At 39.6% G+C, this 25,502-nt stretch overlaps 2 protein-coding genes across 24 annotated transcripts in view; one reads left to right on the top strand and one right to left on the bottom strand.

The window, feature by feature from the left end:
• The window catches only part of LOC121289263 (5'-AMP-activated protein kinase subunit beta-2-like), a 53,019-nt gene extending 43,112 nt beyond the window's left edge, over positions 1–9,907 (top strand). For 3 of the 5 annotated variants that reach the window (XM_041208520.1, XM_041208521.1, XM_041208518.1), the window contains exons 7-8: positions 3,543–3,611; positions 7,334–9,907. In XM_041208520.1, the coding sequence (XP_041064454.1) occupies positions 3,543–3,611; positions 7,334–7,411 (147 nt within the window). In that variant the 3' untranslated portion in view covers positions 7,412–9,907. Of the gene's footprint in view, positions 1–3,542; positions 3,612–3,708; positions 3,833–7,333 lie in introns of all 5 variants that reach the window. The other 2 variants (XR_005945525.1, XM_041208519.1) reach the window with 2 other exon arrangements.
• A 1,988-nt stretch (positions 9,908–11,895) lies between these two features.
• The window catches only part of LOC121289280 (phosphodiesterase 4D interacting protein), a 288,682-nt gene continuing 275,075 nt past the window's right edge, over positions 11,896–25,502 (bottom strand). For 12 of the 19 annotated variants that reach the window (XM_041208572.1, XM_041208553.1, XM_041208566.1 and 9 more), the window contains 3 exons: positions 22,344–22,390; positions 21,755–21,833; positions 11,896–13,887 (listed from right to left, as the gene is read on the bottom strand). In XM_041208572.1, coding sequence (XP_041064506.1) covers positions 13,748–13,887; positions 21,755–21,833; positions 22,344–22,390 — 266 coding nt within the window. In that variant the 3' untranslated portion in view covers positions 11,896–13,747. Of the gene's footprint in view, positions 13,888–20,734; positions 20,796–21,754; positions 21,834–22,343; positions 22,391–25,502 lie in introns of all 19 variants that reach the window. The other 7 variants (XM_041208557.1, XM_041208558.1, XM_041208559.1 and 4 more) reach the window with 7 other exon arrangements.

Raw genomic sequence — 25,502 nt, 5'->3', positions numbered from 1 at the left:
TACAAATCTAAGAGTAAATCGACAGTAAAGGCTAGAGGTTACAAAAATAATAAAAGGATGAAACTAAAGGCTCGGTATGTGAATGCACATAGCATTAAAAAAAAAACAGATGAACTAAGTGCGCAATAGAAACAAGTAAGTATGATCTGATAGCCATTACAGAAACATGGCTGCAGGATGACAAAGATTGGTACCTGAATAATGAAGGGTACATGTCATTTAGGAAGAGTAGGAAGCTAGGAAAACGTGGAGGGGTGGCTCTGTTAATTAATGATGGTATTAGCACAATAGAGAGGGATGACCGAAGTTCAGGAAACCAGGATGTAGAAGAAGTTTGGCTGAAGATGAGAAATGATAAAGGAAGAAGTCACTCATGGGAGTGCTGTACAGGCCCCTTAACAGTGACTATACAGTGGCATGAGGCACAAAGAAAGAAATAATGGGAGCTTGTCAGAAAAACTTGGCAATAGTCATGGGGAAATTTTAATCTGCATATAGACTGGGACAGTCAGATGGGCAAAGGTAGCCAAGATGAGGAATTCATAGAATTTTTCGGGATAGTTTCTTAGAACAGCACACTCTGGCACCAACCAGAGTTATACTAGATCTGGTATTGTGCGACGAGATAGGATTAATTAATCACCTCATGGTGAAGGCGCCCCTAGGTAGCAGCGATCATATGATTAACTATTACATTCAGCTTGAGGGAGAGAAGAGTGGGTCCCAGGACTAGTATTTCAAACTTAAATAAGGACAATTATGAGGGCATGAAAGCAGAGCTAACTAAAGTCAACTGGCAAATGAGGTTAAGGGATAGGTTAATGGAGATGCAGTGGTGGACAATTAAGGAGATACTTCAGAATACACGGAATAGATGCATTCCAAGAGAGAGAAAAATTCCAAGGGGAGATCTTGCCATTAGTGTTTAACTAAAAGAATTAGAGATAGTATCAAACTTAAAGAAAAAGCATGTAACTGCGCCAAGATGGGTGGCAGGTGAGAAGATTGGACAGAATATAAAAAACAGCAACAAATGGTCAAAAAATTGATAAGCAAGGAAAAATTAGAGTACGAGAGAAAGCTAGCTAGAAATATAAAGAAAGCTAGTAAGAGTTTCTACAAATATTTTTTAAGAGATGGCGAAGTGAGTGTCGGTCCTGTAGAAAGCGAGTCTGAGGAATTAATAATGGAAAATAGGGAGATGGTAGATAAATTGAACCAGTGTTTGGCATCGGTCTTCATTATAGAGCATGTAAGTAACATTGCAGAAATAGCTGTAAATCATGAAATAGAAGGGAAAGAGGAACTTGGGGTTGGGACAGTGGGGGGGCTAGAAATTACAATCACCAGGAAAGTGGTATTGAGAAAAATATTGGAGCAGTGGGCTGATAAGTCTCCAGGTCCTGATGGACTCCATCCTAGGGCTTTAAAAGAAGTGGCTAGTGAGATAGTTGATGCTTTGGTTTTCATTTTCCTAAATTCCCTAGGTTCAGGGCAAGATTCCATTAGATTGGAAAATAGGTAATGTAACTCCTTTATTCAAAAAGGAAAGGAGACAGAAAGCAGGAAACTACAGGTTAGTTAGCTTAACATCTGTCATCGGGAAAATGTTAGAAGCTATAAGATGTTATAGCAGAGCACTTGGAAAAATTCAGGATAATCAGGCAGAGTCAACAAGGTTTTGTAAAAAGGAAATCATGTTTAACCAAATTACTGGCGGTTTTTGAAGAAGTAACATATGCTGTGGATAAAGGGGAACCAGTGGAAGAACTGTATTTAGATTTCCAGAAGGCATTTGATAAGGTGCCACATTTATTGTGAAAACTAAAAGCTCATGGTGTAGGGTTTAACATACTTTCATGGATAGAAGATTGGCTAGCTGACATGAAACAGAGGGTAGGCATAGATGGGTCTTTTTCTGGTTGGCAAGATGTAATGAGTGGTGTGCCAAGGGATCAGTGCTGCGGCCTCAACTTTTTACAATTCATATAAATGACTTGGATGAAGGGACCAAAGTTATGGTTGCTAAATTTGCTGATGACACGAAGATAGGTAGGATAGTAAAATGTGAAGAGGACACAAGGAGGCTACAAAGTGATATAGATAGGTTGAGTGAGGGGTCAAAGCCTTGGCAAATGGAGCATAATGTGGGAAATTGTCCATTTTGGCAGGATAAATTAACAAAAAAAGCATATTATCTAAATGATGAGAGATTGCAGAGCTCTGAAATGCAGAGGGACCTAGGTGTCTTGATGAATGAATTACAAAAGGCTAGTATACAGGTACAGCAAGTAAAATGTTATCATTTATTGTGAGGGGAATTGAATACAAAAGTAGGGAGGTTATGCTTCAGTTATACAGGGCATTGGTGAGACCATATCTGGAATAAGGTGTACAGTGTTGGTCTCCTTATTTATGAGGAAAGGTTGGACAGGTTAGGCTTGTATCTGCTGGAGTTTAGAAGAGTAAGAGGTGACTTGAATGAAACATATCAGATCCTGAGGGGTCTTGAAAGGGTGGATGTGGAGAGGATGTTTCTTCTTGTGGGAGAATCTACTACTGGGGCCACTATTTAAAAATAAGTGGTCACCCATTTAGGTAATTTTTTCTCTTCAAAATGCAGTGGAAGCAGAGTCTTTGAATATTCTTAAGGCAGAAGTAGGTAGCTTCTTGATGAGCAAGGGGGTGAAAGGTTATCAGGGTTAGGGGGGAATGTGGAATTGAGGTTTCAATCAGGTCAGCCATGATCTTATGGAATGGCAGAGCAGGCTCGAAGGGCCGAGTGGGCTACTCCTGTTCCAAATTCGTATGTATGTTTCAAATCTTGATTATTTCTTTAAAAACTATTGATTGTTGGATAAGTAGGCATTCAGACTGTTACTTAAAATGGTTTGTTATTTTGCCTGCTTCAGGGACACTGTCTCTGCTTAGACCATATCTGCCGCTCATTTTTATACTACGTTGCTTTTAATCTGCAGAACGTCTTCAGTAACCGATGATTCTTTCATGAGTATAACTAGAAATCAGCAAGTTTCTTTCCTACTCTCCTGCATCTTCCGAGCATAAACAGCCTCGGGTCCAGGAGATTTGTCAGTCTTCAATTCTTATTTTATTTGTGAAATATCCCATACTGTTTTAAACCCTGGAAGGTTTAATGTATAGTAATTGGATGGCAAGTCAATATTTATGTCTCAAGTTCCAATTTTCTACTTATTCACACTCTCAGTATTTTATTTAGGTATCATTTGTCCTTTGCACCTCAATTCATTTTCAGCTGTTCTAGTATTTTCTGTTTTCCTTCCAAAGTTCTCCCACATTTCCTGAAATTTTTCTTTTCCTTGACTTTAGCATCAATATTTGAACTTCAGGAATTTTAGTGGCATTTGAGTTGATACAAATAGTTCAGATTGGAATGTTGTTATTTTTCAAGCAGTCTTTAGAGATCTGTGAGGCTCAACTAAGTATTACTCTTTATTATTTTGTCTAACGTAAGCAATTGACAGACCCTGAGATTAATTAGCATATCTGTCTTGCTCATCTAGTGTGATCCTGCATTATTACCTGAACCGAACCATGTGATGCTGAATCATCTATATGCACTTTCCATAAAAGTAAGTTTGTCATACATTTCAACTTCTATTCAGCTTAAATGTGATCAGTGTGGAAATAGTGGAAGCAGTATTCATTTTTTCCATTTCCTTTTATCAGCTTGTTGCAGCACATTAGATCCTTCAGTTAATTGTTCACTGCCAGTTATGCGGAGAGCCCAGAATAAAGACACTGAAGAGTCAATATTGGGTGCAGAGTTTACAGAAGACCTTTAGATGCTCAAGTAATTATACTTATTCAGAATTATTGTCCAGGGTAAACCTTGTCCAAGGCTTGGGATGAGTGCATGTGCTTAATGTCATCCACAGGATAGTCAGTCTCCGAAGCTTCTCTTCACTTCCACTGCGAGTTACAATCCCCATTATTTAAAAAAGGAAGGAGGGAGAAAGCAGCAAACTTACAGACCGGCTAGCCTAACTTCAGTAGCAGGGAAAATGCTGGAGCTTATTTTAAAGGATATGATAACGGGACACTTAGAAAATATCAACGGATTAGACAAAGTCACCGTGGATTTATGAAAGGGAAATCATGTTTGACAAACCTGCTTTAGTTTTTTGAGGACATAACTAGCAGAATAGATGAGGAAGAACCAGTGGATGTGGTGTATTTGGATTTTCAGAAAGCTTTTGATAAAATCCCACATAAGAGCTTAGTGTGCAAAATTACAGCAAATGGAATTGGGATTAATATTTTGGCATGGATTGAGAATTGGTTAGACAGGAAACAGTAAGAATAAATGGGTCTTTTTTTGAGTAGCAAGTGGTGACTAGTGGGATACCGCAGGGATCAGTGCTTGGGCCCCAGCTATTCACAATAAATATCAGTGATTTAGATGAGGGAACCAAATATAACATTTCCAGGTTTGCAGATGACATGAAACTCGGAGGGAATGTGAGTCTTGAGAAGGGTGTTAAGAGGCTTCAAAGCGACAGGTTGAAGTGATGGGCAAATACATGACATATGCAGCATAACGTGGATAAGTGTGAAGTTACCCACTTCGGTAGGAAAAACAGAATGGGAGAGTATTATTTAAATGGTGATAGATTGGGAGGTGTTGATGTATAAAGGGACCTAGGTGTCCTTGTACCAATCACTGAAAGCAAGTATGCAGGTGCAGCAAACAGTTAAGAAGGCAAATGATATATTGGCTTTCATTGTGAGAAGATTTGAGTATAGGAGCAAGGATGTCTTACTGCAGATGTACAGGGCCTTGGTGAGACTACATCTGGAGCATTTTGTGCAGTTTTGGTCTCCTTACCTAAGAAAGGATTTACTTGCCATAGAGGGAATGCAGTGAAGGTGCACCATACTGACTCCTGGGATGGCAGGATTGTTGTATGAGGAGAGGTTGGACCAACTAGGCCTGTATTCACCAGAGTTGAGAAGATTGAGAGGAGATCTCATTGAAACATATAATATTCTGACAGGGATGGACTGACTGGATGCATGGTTGATGATTTGTTTGGCTGGGGAGTCTAGAACAAAGGGACACAATCTCAGGATACAGGGTAGACCATTTAGGACTGAGATGAGAAACTTCTTCACTCAAAGGATGGTGAACCCATGGAATTCTCTACCACAGAAGGCTGTGGAGGCCAAGTCATTGAATATTTTTAAGAAGGAAATAGATTTTTGGACCATGAGCTTTTATTTTCTGCAATAACCTTTGATGTGACACCTTATCAAATGCCTTCTGGAAACCTAAGTACAGTACATCCACCAGTTCCCCTTTGTCCACAGCACATGTGACTTCTTCAAGGAACTCCAACAAATTGGTTAAACATGATTTTTCTTTCACCAAACCATGTTGACTTTGCCTGATTTCCCTCAACTTTTCAAAGTGCCATTCTATAACATCTTTAATAATTTCTTACATTTTCCCTATGACAGATGTTAAGCTAACTGACTTGTAGTTTCTTGCTTTCTGTCTCCCTTTTTTGAATTTTTTTTATTCATTCATGGGATATGGGTGTCGCTGGCTAGGCCAGCATTTATTTGCCAATCTCTAATTGCCCTTGAGAAGGTGCTGCTGAGCTGCCGCCTTGAACCGCTGGAGCCCCTGTGGTATAGGTACAGTCACAGTGCTGTTAGGGAGGGAGTTCCAGGATTTTGACGCAGAGACCCTGAAGGAACGGCAATATATTTCCAAGTCAGGATGGTGAGTGGCTTGGAGGGAAGCGGCCAGGTTGTGATGTTCCCAAGTGTCTGCAGCCCTTGTCCTTCTAGAAGGTAGTGGTCGCGGGTTTGGAAGGGGCTGTCTAAGGAGGCTTGGTGAGTTCTTGCAGTACACCTTGTAAATGGTGCTTACTGCTGCCTCTGTGCATCAGTGGTGGAGGGAGTGATTGTGAATGGGGTGCCAATCAAACTGGCTGTTTGTCCTGGATGGTGTCAAGCTTCTTGAGTGTTGTTGGAGCTCCACTCATCCAGGTAAGTGCAGAGTGTTCCATCACACTCCTGATTTGTGCCTAGTTGATGGTGGACAGGCTTTGGAGAGTCAGAAAGTGAGTTACTCGCTGCAGAATTCCTAGACTCTGACCTGCTCTTGTAGCCACAGTATTTATATGGCTGGTCCAGTTCAGTTTCTGGTCAATGGTAACCCCCAGGATGTTGATAGTGGGGGATTCAGCAATGTTAATGTCAAAAGGGCGATGGAATGGATACATTCCAATGAGAACGAAAACTTCCAGGGGGAGAACCCACCATCCATAGTTAACTAAAAAAGTTAAAAACAGTATGAAGCTGTGTCTATTCTGTGTATTCTGAAATATCCTTTTAAGAGTTTGCCACTGCTTCTCTATGGAACTATCCTTTATCCTCATTTGCCAGTTCACTGTAGCTAGCTCTGCTTTTATGCCCTCATAATTGCCCTTATTTAAACTTAAAATACTAGTCTTGGACCCACTCTTCTCTCCCTGCAACTGAATGTAAAATTCAGTTATATTTTGATCGCTGCTCCCTAGGGGGTCTTCACTGAGGCTATCAATTAACCCCATCTCATTGCGCAGTATCAGGCCTAGTATAGCCTGCTCTCTGGTTGGCTCCAGGATATGCTGTTCCAAGAAACTATCCCGAAAATATTCTATGAACTCCTCATCGAGGCTACTTTTGCCCATCTGATTTTCCCAGTTTATATGTAGATTAAAATACCCCCATCATTATTACTGTACCTTTCCGACCAGCTCCCATTATCTTTTCCTTTATACTTTGTCCTACAGTGTTGTTACGATTAAGAGGCTTGTACACCACTCCAACAAGTGACTTTTTGCCTTTATCGTTTCTCATCTCCATCCAAACTGCTACATTCTGGTTTTGTGAACTTGGGTCATCCCTCTCTAATGCACTGATACTATCATTAATTAACAGAGCCACCTCTCCACCTTTTCTTAGCTTCCTGTCCTTCTTAAATGTCACATACTCTTATTGCATTTCAGTGAGCCGACTTATTGGTTGGTACCACTTCTGAGCTATTTAACTTGACAGGTCATAATAAAGGAAGAGTGTTACAATTGTTTGTGATGTCAGCAAATTGGTATCCTAGCTCAATATAATGAGAAGATTGCTTTTTATTGTATCTTAACTGAATTATTCGCTATATGGTACATCAAATCTCCTCTTGGTTGCTCAGTGATATACTTCACCTGATCTCAACCTGGTTGGCTATTCTAAGATCAGTTCAAAGTTAATGCTGACTTTTAATGTTTTAATAAATACTTTTCTGTCCTAGGATGGCGTGATGGTTCTTAGTGCCACCCATCGGTATAAGAAGAAATACGTAACTACTTTACTCTATAAGCCAATCTGATCTGCCATCTCTATAGTCAGCATGTCCAAATGGTAAATGAATGCTTCTGTTGGTTGGTCGCTCAGTGATGGAGCTTCATTAGGATTTTAGCAGTTGTGTTGGTTGCCTTCTACATAATCGCTACAAGCACTTTACCACATTGAGGTACAAGTCAGACACTGAATACTATAGCATCAGTTAGGACAATGCAGATTGTTCACAGTGGATTTGCATTTTGGGAAACTTGAAATGCATCTGAAATCAAGGGACTAACCTTAGTTATGATGAGTTTATAGTTGGAATTCAAAAGATGATATAATCGTTAAATACCATAAACGCTTGCTTAGTATTTAATAAGTATTGCATTTTACTTTGGGTATGAGGCTTGATCTTTTTTGCTTTAATAATGTGAACCTTTGTTTTTGATCAAAACCTCTTAATGTTTACTTTGTGGAAAGAAATCCAGCTTTCAGCAACATGTTGTCTTTAAGACCTGGACCCTGTTTTATATCAACGCAGCTGTTTACTTTGTTATAGATGTACAGGTGTGACTATTTCCCGATTGGTTTGCAAATGTGAAGTACATCAAATAATAGATCTCACCTGAGCTGGCAAATGTATTTACAATGCTATTAACGGATTCGCAAAAAAAATAAAATTTGCAATCCATGAGGTTAGAATTAGAATATTATAAACTAGGTAAGTTAAGACCTCATTTGCACAATAGTCAATGCACTGAATAGAGGATTTGGTTTGTGATTAAATAATAACAATAATGAAGTTCAGAATGACACAAAATGCACTGATGAAATGGGCAGGTAAATGGCAGATGAAATTAAATGTAGAAAAGTGTGAAGTGATACATTTTGGTAGAAGAATGAGAAGAGGCAATATGAAATAAATTGTACGATTTTAAAGGGTATGCAAGAACAGAACACATCATTGAGGGCAACAGGAGAAGTTGAGAAGCTGTTTGTTATTGAAAGGAAAGTATATGGAATCCGTGGCTTGAGCAGTTGCAGCATAGGTTACAAAAGAGAAGAAATTATGCTAAACCTTTAAGGTACTGGTTCGGCATCAGCTAGAATATTGTGTTCAATTCACCAAAATATCAAGGACTAGGCTGCAAGAAGAGATTTGCTAGGATGGTACCAAATGAGGGATTTTAGCTTTGTGAAGGGAATATCAAAGTTGGGGATGTTCTCCTTAGAGCATAGAAGATTCAGAGGACATTTGATAGAGGTGTTCAAAATCATGAATGGTGTTGATTAGAGTAAAAAAGGAAAAATAGTTTTCAGCAGCAAACAGGTAAGTAACCAGAGGAAAGAGGTTTAAGATGATAGGCAAAAGAACAAGGGGCAACATTTTTAGACAGCAAGTTGTTGTAATCTGGACTTCTTTGTCTGAAAGGAAGCAGATTCAATTGTAACTTTCAAAAGGGACTTGGATAAATACTTGAAGGGAAAATATTTACAAGGCTATGAGGAAAGAGCAAGAGAATGGGGTAATAACTCTTTCAAAGAACCAGCACGGGTGCAATGACTGACTGGTCTCCTTCAGTGCTGTATCATTCTGTGATTCTATAAATGCCATATCATTTACATGCAGCTGTATTCCACTTTGTGATCTGATCCTAGTCTGAGATCTGTGAACTGACAGCTAGAGGGATAGGAGAGCGTTATACCTATGGAATCGTTTAGGGTTCACAAGCACTAATTTTCCCATTGTTCTTCAATTCTAAGTTTTTCAGACCAAGTTTATCTCATCCTGGTGTTTCAGCCAGCAAAAGTAAACAACATAAAGGCAACATCACCAGTTGAGAGGCTTCATTTTATTTCAGTTTATTTTAAAATGCTGTTGCTGCTTTGACATTTAATTTTATCAACACTGATGCAGGTAACTAATCTAAAGCTGCAAATTACAAGTGGACTTGTTACACCACTAATATCTGGGGTCATTGCTCGTCTGCAGAAATTATCTGATAAATTGGGAAATAATAATTGGCACATTTTATATTGCCAAATATCTGATGACCGCGATTGCTGGATCATTTATATGACTTGCTAGCAGAGACTAGTAACAGAAATGGAGTACTGCAACAGTGAAGTACTAGGCAGATTTGTACATTTGATGCTTACTAGGCACATTTTACTCATTAAAAATTATCACAATACATGTCTTTCCTTTTGAAGCAAATAGGAAACTGAGAGTTGTGACAGTTTTCCTGACATCAAAGTTTCATTCCAGGGAATAGAATGACAAATGATCTAAAATGTCTTTAGGGCAGTGTGAAGGTTTGAGGAATTCCAAAGCTTTAAGTTGTTAATGACCTGAATGACGAATGTTTTCTCCCTATGTTTCCACTGGAGTACAAAGTGGCCCAGGTTTACTTGTGTATGAAATGGCATGAATCTTTAAGTCTTCACAGAGACAACTGGAGTGCACATTTTAATATATAAATAGATGCATATACTTTAAGATTGTAACAAAAATAAATTATCTCAGCTTATTCAAAAATGGGTATTGTGTTGTCTTCATTTGATCTCTTTCTCTCTTGCCTACCACCATCCCTGCACACACACCGTTAAGCTATTTTTATTGTGCTGTCAAAAGTATTCACAGTACACATAAATGTACAAGGATGTTACGTTTTGCCCATCAAAGGCTTAAATATAAAGATGAATTTGATAGATATTTGGATTTTGGAGTGTGCTGGAAATTGAATCCAACTCAAAGCACTTGGTGCAGTTGTTTTCTTTTGTAACAGATCAGTGTTGCCATAATTGCCACTTCAGTGTGTTCAGTAACACAATATAGTGTTATTTAAAAGATTCATTTAACTTTATAGGACAGAAGCCCAGTTAAGAGCATAGAATGTGGAAACTTTGTTTTTAATTAAACATTATGATCTTTTCTCCAAATTACTGGTTGCATCAGTTCACTTAACCAAGATTTAAGTGTATCAAAAAATGTACAATTGCGCATTTTCACATTTGAATCATTTTCTGCTCATTCTCACCAATAATCCTTAATTCCAACTTTAGAAGAGCACCCTAAATGAGCTTGGCTCAGTTTCTGTAATTCTCACCTGTGTCAGAGTAATGCAGGTTTAAGTTCTTCATGAGCCGGAACTGAAAGTAGGTTGAAGAGTTTCAACAGAGGCCTCATCTGGTATTTTGTTTGGTGCAGGTGTGTTTTAAAGACCATATTATCCTGGTCAATAATCACCCATAAAAAAACACTGAATAGCAGATACTTATGATTGAATGGCAGAATTAATTGCTACATTCTATAGTCACTGATCTCAAGATTTGTCTATTTCAATTGCAAATGCTTGTAACTCTTTCGAGTACAAGCCCATTTCCATCTGTTTCAGATGAAGTTACATTGTTTCATAGTTTGCCATTGTGAGATTTGAACTCTTGATCTTGGGTTTACAAACCCAGTACCATAACCACTTGGCTATTTAGGCCAAGCTTGCAAATGCTTGTAACGTTACAAGTCTGATATGTTAACAATTAGTGTGTAACCTGAGAAATATGGATTGGAGAGAACCAAAAAGACATCTTTGGAAATAGCAAGGCATCCAGTATAATGACAAGTGGCAGATGAGGTTCTATGCAGAGAAGTGATTTATTTTGGCAGGAAGAATACAGAGAAAGTATAAAATTAAGGGAGAAACTCCAAAGGAGGCACATGGACAGAGCAGCCTCAGTGATATAGGTCATTGAAGATGACAGGGCACGTTGAGAAAGCAGTTAATAAAACAGAGTATCTTAGGCTTTAACAGGGGCATTGAGTACAAGAGTAAGGAGGTCATGTTGAATTTGTACAAGACACTAGTTAGGCCTTATTTGGAGTACTGCATCCATTTTTGGGCACAATACTTGAGGAAGAATGTGAAGGCATTGGAGAGAATACAGAGGAGATTCACATGAACGATTCCATGGATAAAGAACTGTAGCTATGAGGATAGATTGGAGAGGTTGAGACTGTTTTCCTCGGAGAAAAGAAGGTTGAAAGGAGACTTGATAGAAGTATTCAAGATCCTGATTCTGAGGAGTATGGACAGGGTAAATAGTGAGAAACTGTTCTCACTCGAGACCTAGAGGGCACAGATTCAAAATAATTGGCAAAAGGAGTAAATATGATGTGAGGAAAAATGTTTTCACCCAGAGGGTGGTTGGCATCTGGAATGAACTTACTGAGAGGGAGGTTGGAGGTAGGTTCGATTGAGGAATTCAAAAGGGAACTGGATTACTATCAAAAAGAAGAATGTGCAAGCTTACTGAGATAAGGCAGGGGAGTGGGACTAGGTAGAATGCTGTTTCAGAGAGCCAATGGCCACCTCCTGCACTGTAAAGATTCTGTGATAAGGTAAAAATATCAAGAGATAAACAACTCAGCATAGACTGACTAATCAGACTGGGGACCTTCCTACCTAACAAGCTACATGAGTGTTTGTTTTAAAAAATCTTAAGAGCACTACCAAATCAATCAGGCACTGAACATTTAATGTCTTTATTATTTGGACCATGAAATGAAAACAAACTATTATTTCATACATTAAATGCACACCTTTCCCACAGAATGGCTTTCCCAAAACAATCCCGGAAACACACTTTATTTCCCAGAACTGTGTCATACACACATTGCTATCATACAAATGAATGTATATACATGGGGAAAATATATACAGCCTGAAAGAGGAACACTACATAATGATCAGTATATACGCTTTATACAGTATACAACTGTGCCATAGGGACACCTGTTGCATCATACAGTCTTTTGTAACCTGTAATGTTTAAAAATAAACTGTTTTCAGGCTACTAAATGCGGGAACCCTATGGGTTTATACCAAACATCAGTGATCAATCATTGTCTTAGACAGTGAAAAAGGATTTCTGCCCTTTTCAGTGAATTTCTTGGCAAACAACCCCAGTCCCACTTGATCCCTGGCTTATTTTCATTTCATTAATTACACAATGGCCATGCAAAACAGAAATTAAAAACACATGCGACTCAAAGCTTTGGCAAAACATACAGATTCTGATTACTGAAGAGGCTTTTCTCCAAGAAACCCAGATTAACAGTTTTAAGGACTTATATGATTCATTGAAACATTATTTTTGATTGGGAATCCTAATGGAGAAAATTCTCAACTTTTAAGCAGGGAAAAGATAATTACCTTTTCAGTAATTAGAAAAATGGCACCATGATTGCACAATAAGTCTGAATTATACATAGAAAGACAGAGAACCCAAATATCCTTGTGTGTATACAAATTTATTCTATACGTTGCACAGAATGACCTTGCACATGCATTTGTTATATATAATGAATTGCAGCAATTCTTTATAAGCCTGTTCCTATGTGTGCATGGGTGTGTAAAATACACAAATGCATACATATACACACACCACATATTTGACGCTGTGGTGCATAGGCCGCTCAGGCAAAAACAATACCAGTGCTAAATTTATTTACTATTTCTAATAGAATACAATAGTAAATACCAAGTAATCCAGCCCAGTTTTAACTCTGCACCGTACTCTCACCCACCATACTACATTATTAAATCAGAAAGCTGTAAAATAACAATGTTCATGATGCTAGATACTCTTGTTAAGGTTTATAAATATAATTTTGTCTTCCTCCAGTGCTTGATAAAGCTAATATTGCAGCAGTTGGCCTCAATGGCAAACTTATTGCACATACCTTTTTTATGATTATACTTGGTGAACATTCTACTCAGTAACAGATGTTGTCAGGATGTATATTTTTCTGTTTTAAATTGCACAAACTCAAATACAAGGACAATATTCACCAAAGCTATCATTAGGCTCAATGTTTCTTGTTCTGGCATATATTATTTTTTGTCTTCACAATAAATGCATTTATGTGAATATATATTAACAATGTAGCTCATTTGACCAGGATTTTTCTGTTGAGACAGCTAAAATATATTACTTTTAACCTTTCTCACTGGGCTTTACAGCTTTAAGATTATAGTTTAAATAAATCTACAAGGTTCATAGCCTTTGTGGGGACAAAAGATGCCCAGTTTTTTTGATGAATAACTTACCCACAAAGTACAAAACTTCCTATTTCAAATGTTTGCATTAGACAGGAACATTAATCAAATGTTCATTGTTTTATATAGGATCACCAGGAAGTCACTGTTGGGTTTAGATTATGTAGAATAGTTCTTTCTGGAAACACAAAAGATGCAATTTACTTTTGTTTTCAAATGCAGTTGTACTAAATTATTTTTGTAGGATAAGATTCCAATATTGTGTGTTTCTTTTTGAAAGGGGCAAAGAAGTAACCACTTCAGTTTGCTACATTGCCTGCTTAAACCAGATTGGGACCAAATCTTTCATTCTTCCCAGACAGTGAACTTTGACCCAAACTTCTTGCTTCTGCTTCAGGATATATGGGATTCATGAAGTTCCAGCTTCTGGGACAGCTGTAACCAAGTTTTGAGATTTCTGCTGAAAAAATAATTGGAGAGGAAAAAAATATTACCATCAACATGGAAGGCAAGATAAAACATAAAAATACAAAATAATATAGTAACAGTTAAGCCAAACATATATCAGACAAAAGGAATGTTTCCAACATGGAAATTTTCATGGTGCTGGTGCAATGTGTGATTATGCCAAACATAGCTTTCTGAAACTAATCGTCCAGTCATTTACTTACGAAACTCGTGCAACTTGTATTTGTAAATTTGGAAAATGCAATGTAGGAAAATAGCCTGTTGAAGTTTTTAATTGGCGTTTACTTATGTTTGCTACTAATCAACCATTTGCCCCCATACAAAATGCAATACCCAAGGATTCATTCCAAATGCAATTTAAAGGAGCATCCCTTTCTAGTTAACGGGCACAAAACACTGCCCTACTTATTTAGTAGACTCAAATAGCCTGAATGATAATCTATACTTGCATTACAGTAAGGGGTTAATCAAGGCCAAAGAATATTATTTCAAAATAAGATTTTAAATTCTCGCTGTTAAACTTTGTCATATATTCTACTGTTTGCTAAGTATTCCATTTGCAGCAAAAGAACTTAGCCCCTATTTTTCCTGTCACAGAATTATAGAATCGTTAGAGCATAGAAAGAGGCCATTTGGCCCATTGTGTTCATACTGGCTCTGCAAGAGTAACTCACCTAGTCTCACTCCCCTGCCTTTTCTCCGTAGCTGTGCAAATTTTTCTCTTCAGGTAATTATCCAATTCCTTTTTTGGAAGCCATGATTGAATCTGCCTCCACCACTCTTTCAGAAAGTGGAATTGGATAATTATCTATGCTCCTATTTATAAAGCTTAGGATCCCATATGCTTAATTAAATGCTTTCTCAGCCTGTCCTCAAAAGAATTACGCAAATATACCTCCGATCCCTCTGCTCTTCTACCCCTTTAAAATCGTACCCTTTATTGCCTATCCTGTTCACAGAATCACACAGAATTACAGTGCAGAAGAGGCCCTTTGGCCCATCGAGTCTGCACCGACACATGATAAACACCTGACCTACCTAATCCCATTTACCAACACTTGGCCCATAGCCTTGAATGTTATGACATGCCAAGTGCTCATCCAGGTACTTTTTAAAGGAGGTGAGGCAACCCGCCTCCACCACCCTCCCAGGCAGTGCATTCCAGACTGTCACCACCCTCTTAGTAAAAAAGTTTTTCCTCACATCCCCCCTAAACCTCCTGCCCCTCACCTTGAACTTATGTCTCCTCGTGACTGACCCTTCAACTAAGGGGAACAGATGCTCCCTATCCACCCTGTCCATGCCCTTCATAATCTTGTACGCTTCGATCAGGTCATCCCTCAGTCTTCTCTGCTCCAACGAAAACAACCCAAGTCTATCCAACCTCTCTTCATAACTTAAATGTTTCATCCCAGGCAACATCCTGGTGAATCTCCTCTGCACCCCCTCCAGTGCAATCACATCTTTCCTATAATGTGGCGACCAGAACTGCACACAGTTCTCCAACTGTGGCCTCACTAAGATTCTATACAACTCCAACATGACTTCTCTACTTTTGTAATCCATGCCTCGATTGATAAAGGCAAGTGTCCCATATGCCTTTTTTGCCACCCCACTAACATGCCCCTTCGCCTTCAATGATCTATGGACATACACGCCAAGCTCCCTTTGTTCCTCATAACTTCCTAGTGTCATGCCATTCATTGAATACTTCCTTGTCAAATTACTCCTTCCAAAGTGTATCGCCTCACACTTTTCAGGGTTAAATTCCATCTGCCACTTATCTGTGCATTTGACCATCCTGTCTATATCTTCCTGTAGCCCAAGACACTCAACCTCACTGTTAACCACCTGGCCAATCTTTGTGTCATCCGCAAACTGACTAATCCTACCCCTCACATAGTCATCTATGTTATTATATAAATGACAAATAATAGGGGACTGAGCACAGATCCCTGTGTTACGCCACTGGACACTGGCTTCCAGTCACTAAAGCATTCTTCTGTCATCACCCTTTGTCTCCTATAACTAAGCCAATTTTGAATCCACCTTATCAAATTACCCAGTATCCCATGTGCCTTTGCCTTCTTTATAAGTCTCCCATGTGGGACCTTGTCAAAGGCTTTGCTGAAATCCATATAAACTACATCACTACCCTCATCTACACACCTGGTCACCTCAAAAAATTCAATCAAATTTGTTAGGCATGACCTCCCTCTGACAAAGCCATGCTGATTATCCTTGATCAAACCTTGCCTCTCCAAGTGGAGATAGATACTCTCCTTCAGAATTTTCTCCAATAGTTTCCCTACCCCTGACATAAGACTCACTGGCCTGTAGTTCCCTGGCTTATTTCTACAGCCCTTCTTAAATAGTGGAACCACATTACCTGTTCTCCAGTCCTGTGGCACCTCCCCCATGGCATTAAAAATTTGGGTCAGAGCCCCTGTGATCTCCCTTGCCTCCCTCAGCAGTCTGGGACACAAATCATCTGGACCTGGAGATTTGTCCACTTTTAAACCTGCCAACACCTCCAATACCTTGTCACTCCCTATATCAATTTGCTTAAGAACCTCGCAGTCTCTCCCCGAGTTCAATACCTTCATCCTCATTCTTTTGGGTGAAGATGGACGTGAAGTATTCATTCAACACTCTAGCAATGTCCTCTGGTTCCACCGATAGATTGCCCTCTTGGTCCCTAATGGGCCCTACTCTTTCCCTGGTTATCCTCTTCCCATTGATATACTTATAGAATATCTTGGGTTTTTCCCTACTTTTACCAGCCAGAGCTTTCTCATATCCCCTCTTTGCTCTCTTAATTGCTTTCTTAAAAGCTCCACCCTGCACTGTCTGTACTCCACTAATGCCTCCACTGATTTGCTTCTCTTGTACCTGCTAAAAGCCTCTCTTTTCCTTCTTATTGTAACCTGAATATCTCTGGTCATCCAGGGTTCTCTGGGCTTGTTACTCCTTCCTATCATCCTAGAGGGAACATGTTGAGCCTGTACCCTCCCCATTTCCTTTTTGAACACTCCCCACTGCTCCTCTGTCGATTTCCCCACAAGTAACTGTTCTCAGTCTACCTTGGCCAGATCCTGCCTTATTTTACTAAAATCCACTCTCCCCCAATCCAAAACAATTTTTTTGCAACTTGTCGATTTCTTTGTCCATAACAAAGTTGCAACCAAAATGAATCACTTCACACTTCTCTTCTACTAGCCCATTCTACCAGCCTGTCAATGCCCTCTTGAAGTTTATCTATCTTTTGTAGTTCACAAAATGTCCAAGTTTTGTGTTACCTGCAAATTTTAAAGTTGTGCCCCATAAGGCCAAGCCTAGATCATTAATATAGATCAAGAAAGAAGCGGCCCTGGGGGAAACCCCCACTATATACCTTGCTCCTGTCTGAAACGCAACTGTTCGGCACTACTGCCCGTCCCCGTCATGTTTCGTATTTTCGTATTACCAATTTTAGTATCCGGGCTGCTACTGACCCTTTTGTTCCATGGGCTCCAACTTTGCTGATAAGCCTGTCGTGTGGCACTTTAATAAATGTCTTTTGACACCACATCAACTGTATTACTTTCATCAAACCCCTCTGATACCTCATCAAAAAACTCAAGCAAGTTAGTTAAACAGCATCTGCCCTGAACAAATTTGTGCTGGCTTTCCTTTATTAATCCATATTTGTCGAAGTGATAATTTTCCCAAATTATCATTTCTAAAAGCTTTCCCCTGAGGTTAAATTGCCTGGCCTGCAGTTGCTGGACTTATCCTTACATCCTGGTTTGAACAAGGGTATAAAATTTGCAATTCTCCAGTCCTCTGGCACAACCTCTGTATTTTAGGAGGATTGGAAGATTATGGTCAGTGCCTCTGCAATTTCCACCTTTGCTTCCCTCAATATCCTTGGATGCATCTCATCCGGTCCTAGTGACTTATAAGCTTTAAGTACAGCCAGTCTTATCTAATACCCTCTTTATATATTTTTAGCCCATCCTGTGTCTCAACTTTGTCACTAAGACTTGGGTAGCTTTTTCTTCCTTAGTAAAGACAAATGCAAAGTATTCGTTTAATGCCTCAGTCATGTCCTCCGCTTCCGTGCATAAGTCTTTTAGATCCTTAATCAGCCCCACTCCTCCTCCTCATACCATCTTTTTACCATCTATATGCCTGTATAAGACTTTTTGATTCCCCTTTATGTTAAACTGACTTTTAAAATTAGTAAACAGAAAAATATGATGCAAATTATTTTTATAACAACTGCACAACTTGATTTTTTTGTTGGGTGGGCTCTTAGTAGTTGGCCTGATGGCTTGTTACTTATAGGGGCCTGAAACAGGCTTCAGGCAGCCTCTTGTTAACCCTAATTCATTCATTACAAATTGAGCTTTTCTTGGTCCGAATACATCACTACCATAAATGAGTAGTACATCAACCATCAGAGGTAGCTTTAGCTGCTTGTTACGGGAAATTAAAGATTAGCTGGATCACTGAGTTCAGTTGTGGCAACCACACTTTAGGAAGGATGCCAATGCATTGAAGAGCATGCAGAGGAGATGTTTTAGAATGATACCAGGCATGAGTGCCTTCAGTTATGTTGAGAGACTGGAGAAGTTAAGATTGTTATCACTAAATCTGCAGACGAGGTGAAGGGGAGATTTAATAGAGATGTTCAAAATTATGAAGTGTTTTGAGAAGAGTAGATAGGGAGAAATTGTCCACCGGTAAGAGGGTCAGTAACCAGAGGATCCAGATTTAAGATAATTGGCAAAACACCTCGAGATGAGATGAGATTTTTAAACACTGTGCGTTGTATGATCTGGAATGCACTAAATGAAAGGGCGGTGAACGTAGATTCAGTAGCAGCTTTCAAAGGGGTATTGGATGTATACTTGATAAGGAAACATTTTCAGGGCAATGGGGAAAGAGGAGAGTAAGACTAATTGGATTTTTTTTCAAAAGAGCCAATGCAGGCATAATAGACTGAATTGCCTCTTTCTGTGCATTGCAATTCTCTCCCGAAATCTTTGTCTCTCTCCTCTAAAATGCTCTTTAAAAATGTGTCACTTGTTCTAATATCTCATGTGGAGCAGAGTTAAATTTTATTTGATAGCTCTTGTGAAAAGCCTAGGGATGTTTTACTATGTTAAAGGCAGTGTATAAATGCCTTTTTTACACTGCCTTTAACATAGTGAAACACTGTCAGATTTGAATGTTTGCAATAGATTTGTAGCAATCAACAAAACATATGGACCTTAGCCAGCATAGGGTAAGACTTACTTTGATTGCTATGTGACATCATAAATGGGAAATTGCTATTTCATTATTCCTGGAGTGTTTACATAAGCTGCAGTGGAAATGTAAACAACCATGAATCAGCCTCCACAATACATTCATTATATAGCAGGTCAACCAATGAGTTTCACCCTGTCAGACAGCTACTTTAAATAACTTACTTTATGTGCTGAATGTCTTTTTGTGTGCAACTAAGTCGTTTCTACCCCACATCCCAGGCCCCTAGTAAACTAAAAATATGATAGATGGAAAATATTTTCAGGGAGCAATTTAGCGGTTCTCATTTTCTCCCATGTTATACTCTCAAAACCAGAGTAACAGTTGCAAGAGACAGTGGTGAAAGACTGGTATTAAACAGCTGAAAAGGTCTCTCTTTCCACCCCCACCCCATCCCACTAACCCCATCAGTTAGCATTAATTGTGGTTGGGCAGGATGCTGCATTTGATTGCTCCATATATGGATATGGTGATTTTATGTTCAATACTTAGGCTGAAGCCAAATCTTAAAGGCAGAATTTTCCCCCTGTTGGGGGGAAAGTGGAGGTGTGCCTACAATTGGCGCCCCCATTTTATGCCCCCAATTATGGCCCGCCCAGCGTGACGTCTGCAAGGGAGCGCTATGCTAAGTGCTGCCTCAGGGATATCGGCTCCTGTCTGAAAAAATTTTTAAAACAGAACAGATAAATTTCCCTAACATGTCCCCTCATGAAACACTGTCACGAGTTGGGACATGTCTGTCACTTTCATTGACACTTTCATTAAAAATTTTAAAGTCGACATGAAACCTCATCCCGCCCGTGGATGAGGCTTCATGCTTTTACTTAAAGCCCACCAGGGCTCCTGGCCTGCCCACCAACATTAAGGTTGGACAGGCGGGTCCATTAATTACTTTAACTACTTTGTCAATGGCCTCAATTGGCCATAGACAGGTCGGTGGGCGCACAGCTGATTCTGCTGCACCCCCCTCGACCTGAAAATTTAAATGAGGCGGGGTGATGTCGGGAGTTCTGCCCGATGTCATCCTGCATCATTTTACACGTTGGCGAGCAAGCCCTGCCCCCTGCTTGCCGACCAGGAAATTGTGGCGTTAGGCTTTTGTGATATTTAAGAACAGCTTGATTTGTACAATAACCATTGGTTCAGTTGTAGTCAGACATGCTGTTCTAACGTGTCTCGAGTTTTCATCTACAGTCTACCATCTGGGACATAATTCCAATCTACATTTTATATATGTTTATGACCCATAATAAAAAGTTGATGTGTAAACCCAGCCTCACCTGAACACCTGCTTTATAATCATTCCCAAATATTTGACAGTGTCCATAAAAAATATTTTCAGATGTTAATGAGGACTTTACAATAATAAAAGCACTTTTTGTAAATGGATGAGTACAAGAACTGTTAGATGTAAATGAGACATGGCATGGTGTAAATAGAGGTGATTCATGCAACGGTTTTACAAGCAACAGTGTTAACAGTGAAGAGACAGAAGCACTCTGGCCTTCCATGGCACATGCTGATGCTAATACATCATTACCAACCTTTGCTGTCATTCAGTGAGGTTTTTACACCAGAAGTTGTGCAATCATTCACCTGAACAGACTCACAAAAGAGACAAAGGACACACAGGGGAGAGAAAGTCAGAAAGAACAAACAACAGGTTCTGGCTAGGAAAGTAAACATCCTGGAGGTTCAACACAATGAGATTCCACTGAAACTGCCCCTTCACATATATGCAATGATGGTTTCTTGAGCAGCACTGTGCTCTATTTTCTATGAACAACACAGACTTATTCCCCCTTGGCTCAAGGGGCCATATGTGTTCTACTCCTCCTATTTCTTACATTCAATTTCCTTCACTTCCGAGTAGGGAGATACATTTCTCTGCTTGAACCTCCCTTCAGTATTATGGATGAGACTCTTAATTGCAATGATAAAATAATTATTTTCTCATTTCCTCCTATACTCATTAAGGTGCTGATTCATGCTGGGGTCTAGTTCTTAGGTGAAGTGCCAGGGGGTCTGTGGTCCCCAAATTGTTCAATCTTCAAATGAGAGTCTAGATAATGTATATGGGCAGATTCTTAGACCCAGGTTAGAGAAGGCTTCATGAAAGCCAACCCCAAGACCGTCCTTACCTAATGTCCACACATATACAGACCAGTAGCAATAGACTTTGTAGCAATGATTGGGAAAGGTGGCTGAAATTCCTCTCCAGGAATGTTGAGGGAATTTGTGGCACTCCATTCTCCAACTTAGTGGAGATCAGATAACGGCAACTGATCATAGGAGTTTCTTGGTTTGTATGGTTTAGTTTGAATGAACATTCAATTTATAAGCTGTATTAGGGAGGGCAGCAACGTAGGAACTCACACTAAGTTATTAGCTGCTGACCCCTTTTTTCTCTAATAGGTCCCATGGACAAAAAAAATGAAGATCTGAGTAGAGGCATTTTGTGATCAATAGCAAACTATCATTCTGCTGCAAGCTGTACAAGGTCAACTTTGTAAGAGTTAAAGATCGGAGGCTCTGTTCTTCACTTTAAACAGTGATAACCTTACATGTAATTGGTTCATGCAAAAGATCCTTGCTCAGTTTTCCTGGTCTGTTGTAGAAGGCAAATGCAAGGTGACTTTTTGGCTGGGGAAAGAAAACAAACAAAACTGAGGGCAAGACAAGTCAAATCACTGGTGGCTACTATGTCACCTCTGAGTAGATAGTTAATAGATTACATGGAAGTCCCCCACCTTTCCTTAGTCAGGGGTGTGAGCAAAAGAGAAAAGAAAATTAAGGTTTAGTTTATCCTGAATCTTCCTGGAACCCTGAGTGATTCTGTGAACATATTCTGTTTGGGTACAGGTTTATGCCAATAAGCCACCACATACCAAGTAAGCTAATCACAGTGTTGCTAGCAGGGAGTAGTAGGGAGATCTTGGAGGTATTTGGGAACAGGCCTAAAAATGAGTGAATGCCTCGAAAGATATTTGAACCACTTTGCTAATTACATTAGATCCATAGTGATATGGTACACATTCCACAATTGGATCTTTTTCTAGTTACTTTGCTTGACTTTGTAAGAAAAAGAAGGAACATGTTTACAGGACCTTTTTTGTTGTTACTCCAATTCACACAGCTCTAATGGAAACTTACCTCCAAATTACTCCTTGCCTTCTTCAGAACATCATGTGTTCTTGTTACTGTAAAAAAAAGTATTGTAGTTGTTATCAGACTTTGTAACACTGGAAAAACCACCATCTAACCGCTAATATTAGTTAAATTGAGAGGCTGGCTGATATACCCACTTTTGCCCCCAAATTTTCTTTCCTCACATTGCGACGCTATCCTAATTCCACGGATTTCAGAATTTTCCTCCTTCCAGTAATTCACCAGAATGGCTAGTCTTCATATGTTGTACCTAAACCATGAATGTCAATAGGCCACACAACTATATGGGGAACAAAAAGGAAATGCCTATTCTTGTAGTCACTTGACATCCACCCTTACTAGCAGGAGCTGCTGGTTAGTGATAGCAACAGGAATCATGAATGTTTTGTTCAAACACAGACAAAAGAGCTGAACTCCAGAGGTGAGATGAGTGACTGCCCTTGACGTCAAGGCAGTATTTGACCAAGTGTGGCATCAAGAAGCTCTAGCAACATTTGAGTCAATGGGAATTGGGGGAAAACTCCACTGGTTGGAGTTATACCTGGTGCAAAAAAAGATGGTTGTGGTTATTAGAGGCCAATCATCTCAGTTCCAGGACATCACTGCAGGAGTTCCTCAGGGAGGTGTCCTCGGCCCAACCACCTTCAGCTGCTTCATCAATGACCTTCCTTCCATCATAAGGTGAGAAATGGGGATGTTCGTTAATGATTGCACAATGTTCAGCACCGTTTGACTCTTCAGCTAATGAAGAAGTCCATGTCCAAATGCAGCAAGACCTGGACAATATCCAGGCTTGAGCTGACAAGTGGCAAGTAATGTTTGCACCATACAAGTGCAGGGCAATGAAGATCTCCAACAAGAGAGAATCTAACCATCACCCGTTGACATTCAAAGGCAATACCATCGCTGAATTCCCCACAATCAATGCCCTGGGGGTTACCATTGACCAGAAACTGAACTGGACTAGCCATATAAATATTGTGGCTACAAGAGAAGGTCAGAGGCTAAGAATCCTGCAGTAAGTAACTTACCTCCTGACTCCCCAAAGCCTTCCACCATCTACAGGGCACAAGCCAGGAGTGTGATGGAATATTCTCCACTTGCTTGGATGAGTGCAACTCCAACAACACTCAAGAAACTCAACACCATCCAAGACAAAGCAGCCTGCTTGATTGGTACCCCTTGCAGAAGCATTCACTCCCTCCATCACTGACGAACAGTGGCAGCAGTGTGTACTATTTACAGGATGCACTACAGAAACTCACTAAAGCTCCTTAGGCAGCACCTTCCAAACCTAGACTGTTACCATTGAGAAGGACAATTTCAATAAGTTGCTCTCATGGGATGATATCTATGCTGCATATTCATACTCCAATGTATTGAGTCGCTGAAGTAGAAAGACATTGATTGTCCAGAAACTGAGGTCCTTATTATCATTGAGGTCGAGTTTTGGAGTGGGTGGGAAGATTTATGGTTGGGAAACATGGACACCATGGATTTTAACTCCATGGCATGTGTGTTTTTTTTTAAATAGGTTCCCTGCCAGAAGCCAGCTTGATAGGCTTGTCTACCTGCCAGAAAAGGAAAATTCTGGAAAGGGCACAGTGAAGGATCATGTCAGTTTTGTGAATGTTAGGGCAGGGATTGTGGAATTGAAGAGCATAGTTGGGGAGGTCAGGTGCAATCATGGGGCAAGATTGGTCAAGATTTGGGGGGAGATCAGGTGATGTTGGGCTGAGATAATGGAGGTCTGTCTGTAGACTGGTTTGTTGGACCTAGAGGAAATATTTCTGCTCCTCCTGGCCCACAAACAGTGCTGTAAATGCATTATGGTTTAAACTGGAGTGGCAGGGGGATGGGAACCAGTGTGGGGAGACACGAGAAAGGAAAAAAGATAAAAATGAAAGACAGGAAAGTAGAAAGCAAAAGTGGAAGGCAGAGGAAACAAGGGTTAGCAGCAAATAGGGCTGTAGGACAAAAAAAATGTGTAAAATGTTAAAAGTACAAGTCTAAAGGCATTGTATCTGAATGCACGGAGCATTCGCAATAAGGTACACAAATTAACAAATGCAAATAGATGTAAACAAGTATGATTATGAATACATGGCTGCAGGGTGACCAAGGCTGGGAGCTGAACATCCATGGGTATTCGATATTTAGGATGGACAGGCAAAAAGGAAAAGAAGATGGGGTAGCATTGTTAGTTAAGGATGAAATCAGTGCAATCGTGGGAAAGGATATTGGCTCAGAAAATCTAAACATAGAATCAGTCTTGGTGAGGTAAGAAGCAACAGGTGGCGGCAAGTATCAGTGGGAGTTATCTATAGGCCTCCAATCAGTAATGGTAAGGTAAGGGATGGCATTAAACGGGAGATGCATGCAACAAGGTGCTCCAATAATCATGGGTGACTTTAATCTACTTATAGATTGGACAAACTAAATTAGCAATAATACCATGGTGGATAAATTCCTGGAGTGTACATGAGATGGTATTTTTGTAGAACGGTACGTCGAGGAATCAACCAAGGAACAAGCTATCCTAGATTTAGTATTGTGCAATAATTAGTAATCTTGTTGTGCGAGATCCTTGAGGAAAGAGTGACCATAACATGATAGAATTCTTCATTAGGATGGAAAATGAAGTAATCCAATCTGAAACTAGGGTCCTAAATCTAAACAAAATAAATTACAAAGCTATGAGGGTGAGTTGGCTACAATAGATTGGGGCACTTCATTAAAAGGCACAAAGGCACAAAAGGCAATGGCTAATATTTAAGGAATGAATGAATGCATTGCAACAGTTACACATTCCTTTTTGACGCAAAAACACAACAGGAAAAGCGGCCCAATCATGGCTAACAAAATAAATTAAGGATAGTATTAGATCCAAAGAGGAGTCATATAAAATTACTAGAAAAAATAGCAAGCCTGAGGATTGGCAGCAGTTTAGAATTCAGCAAAGGAGGACCACGAGATTGATTAAGAGGGGAAAATAGAGTATGAGAGTAAACCTGCAAGGAAAATAAAAGCAGATTGTTAAAGCTTCCAAAGGATATAAAAAGAAAAAGATTAGTGAAGACAATTGTAGGTCTCTTACAGTCTGAAACAGGAGTATTTATAATAGAAAACAAGAAATGGCAGAGC

The sequence above is a fragment of the Carcharodon carcharias genome, chromosome 16 (genome assembly GCF_017639515.1).
Source record: "Carcharodon carcharias isolate sCarCar2 chromosome 16, sCarCar2.pri, whole genome shotgun sequence".
NCBI classification, from domain to species: Eukaryota; Metazoa; Chordata; class Chondrichthyes; order Lamniformes; family Lamnidae; genus Carcharodon; species Carcharodon carcharias.
This window is presented reverse-complemented; position numbering and strand designations above follow the sequence as displayed.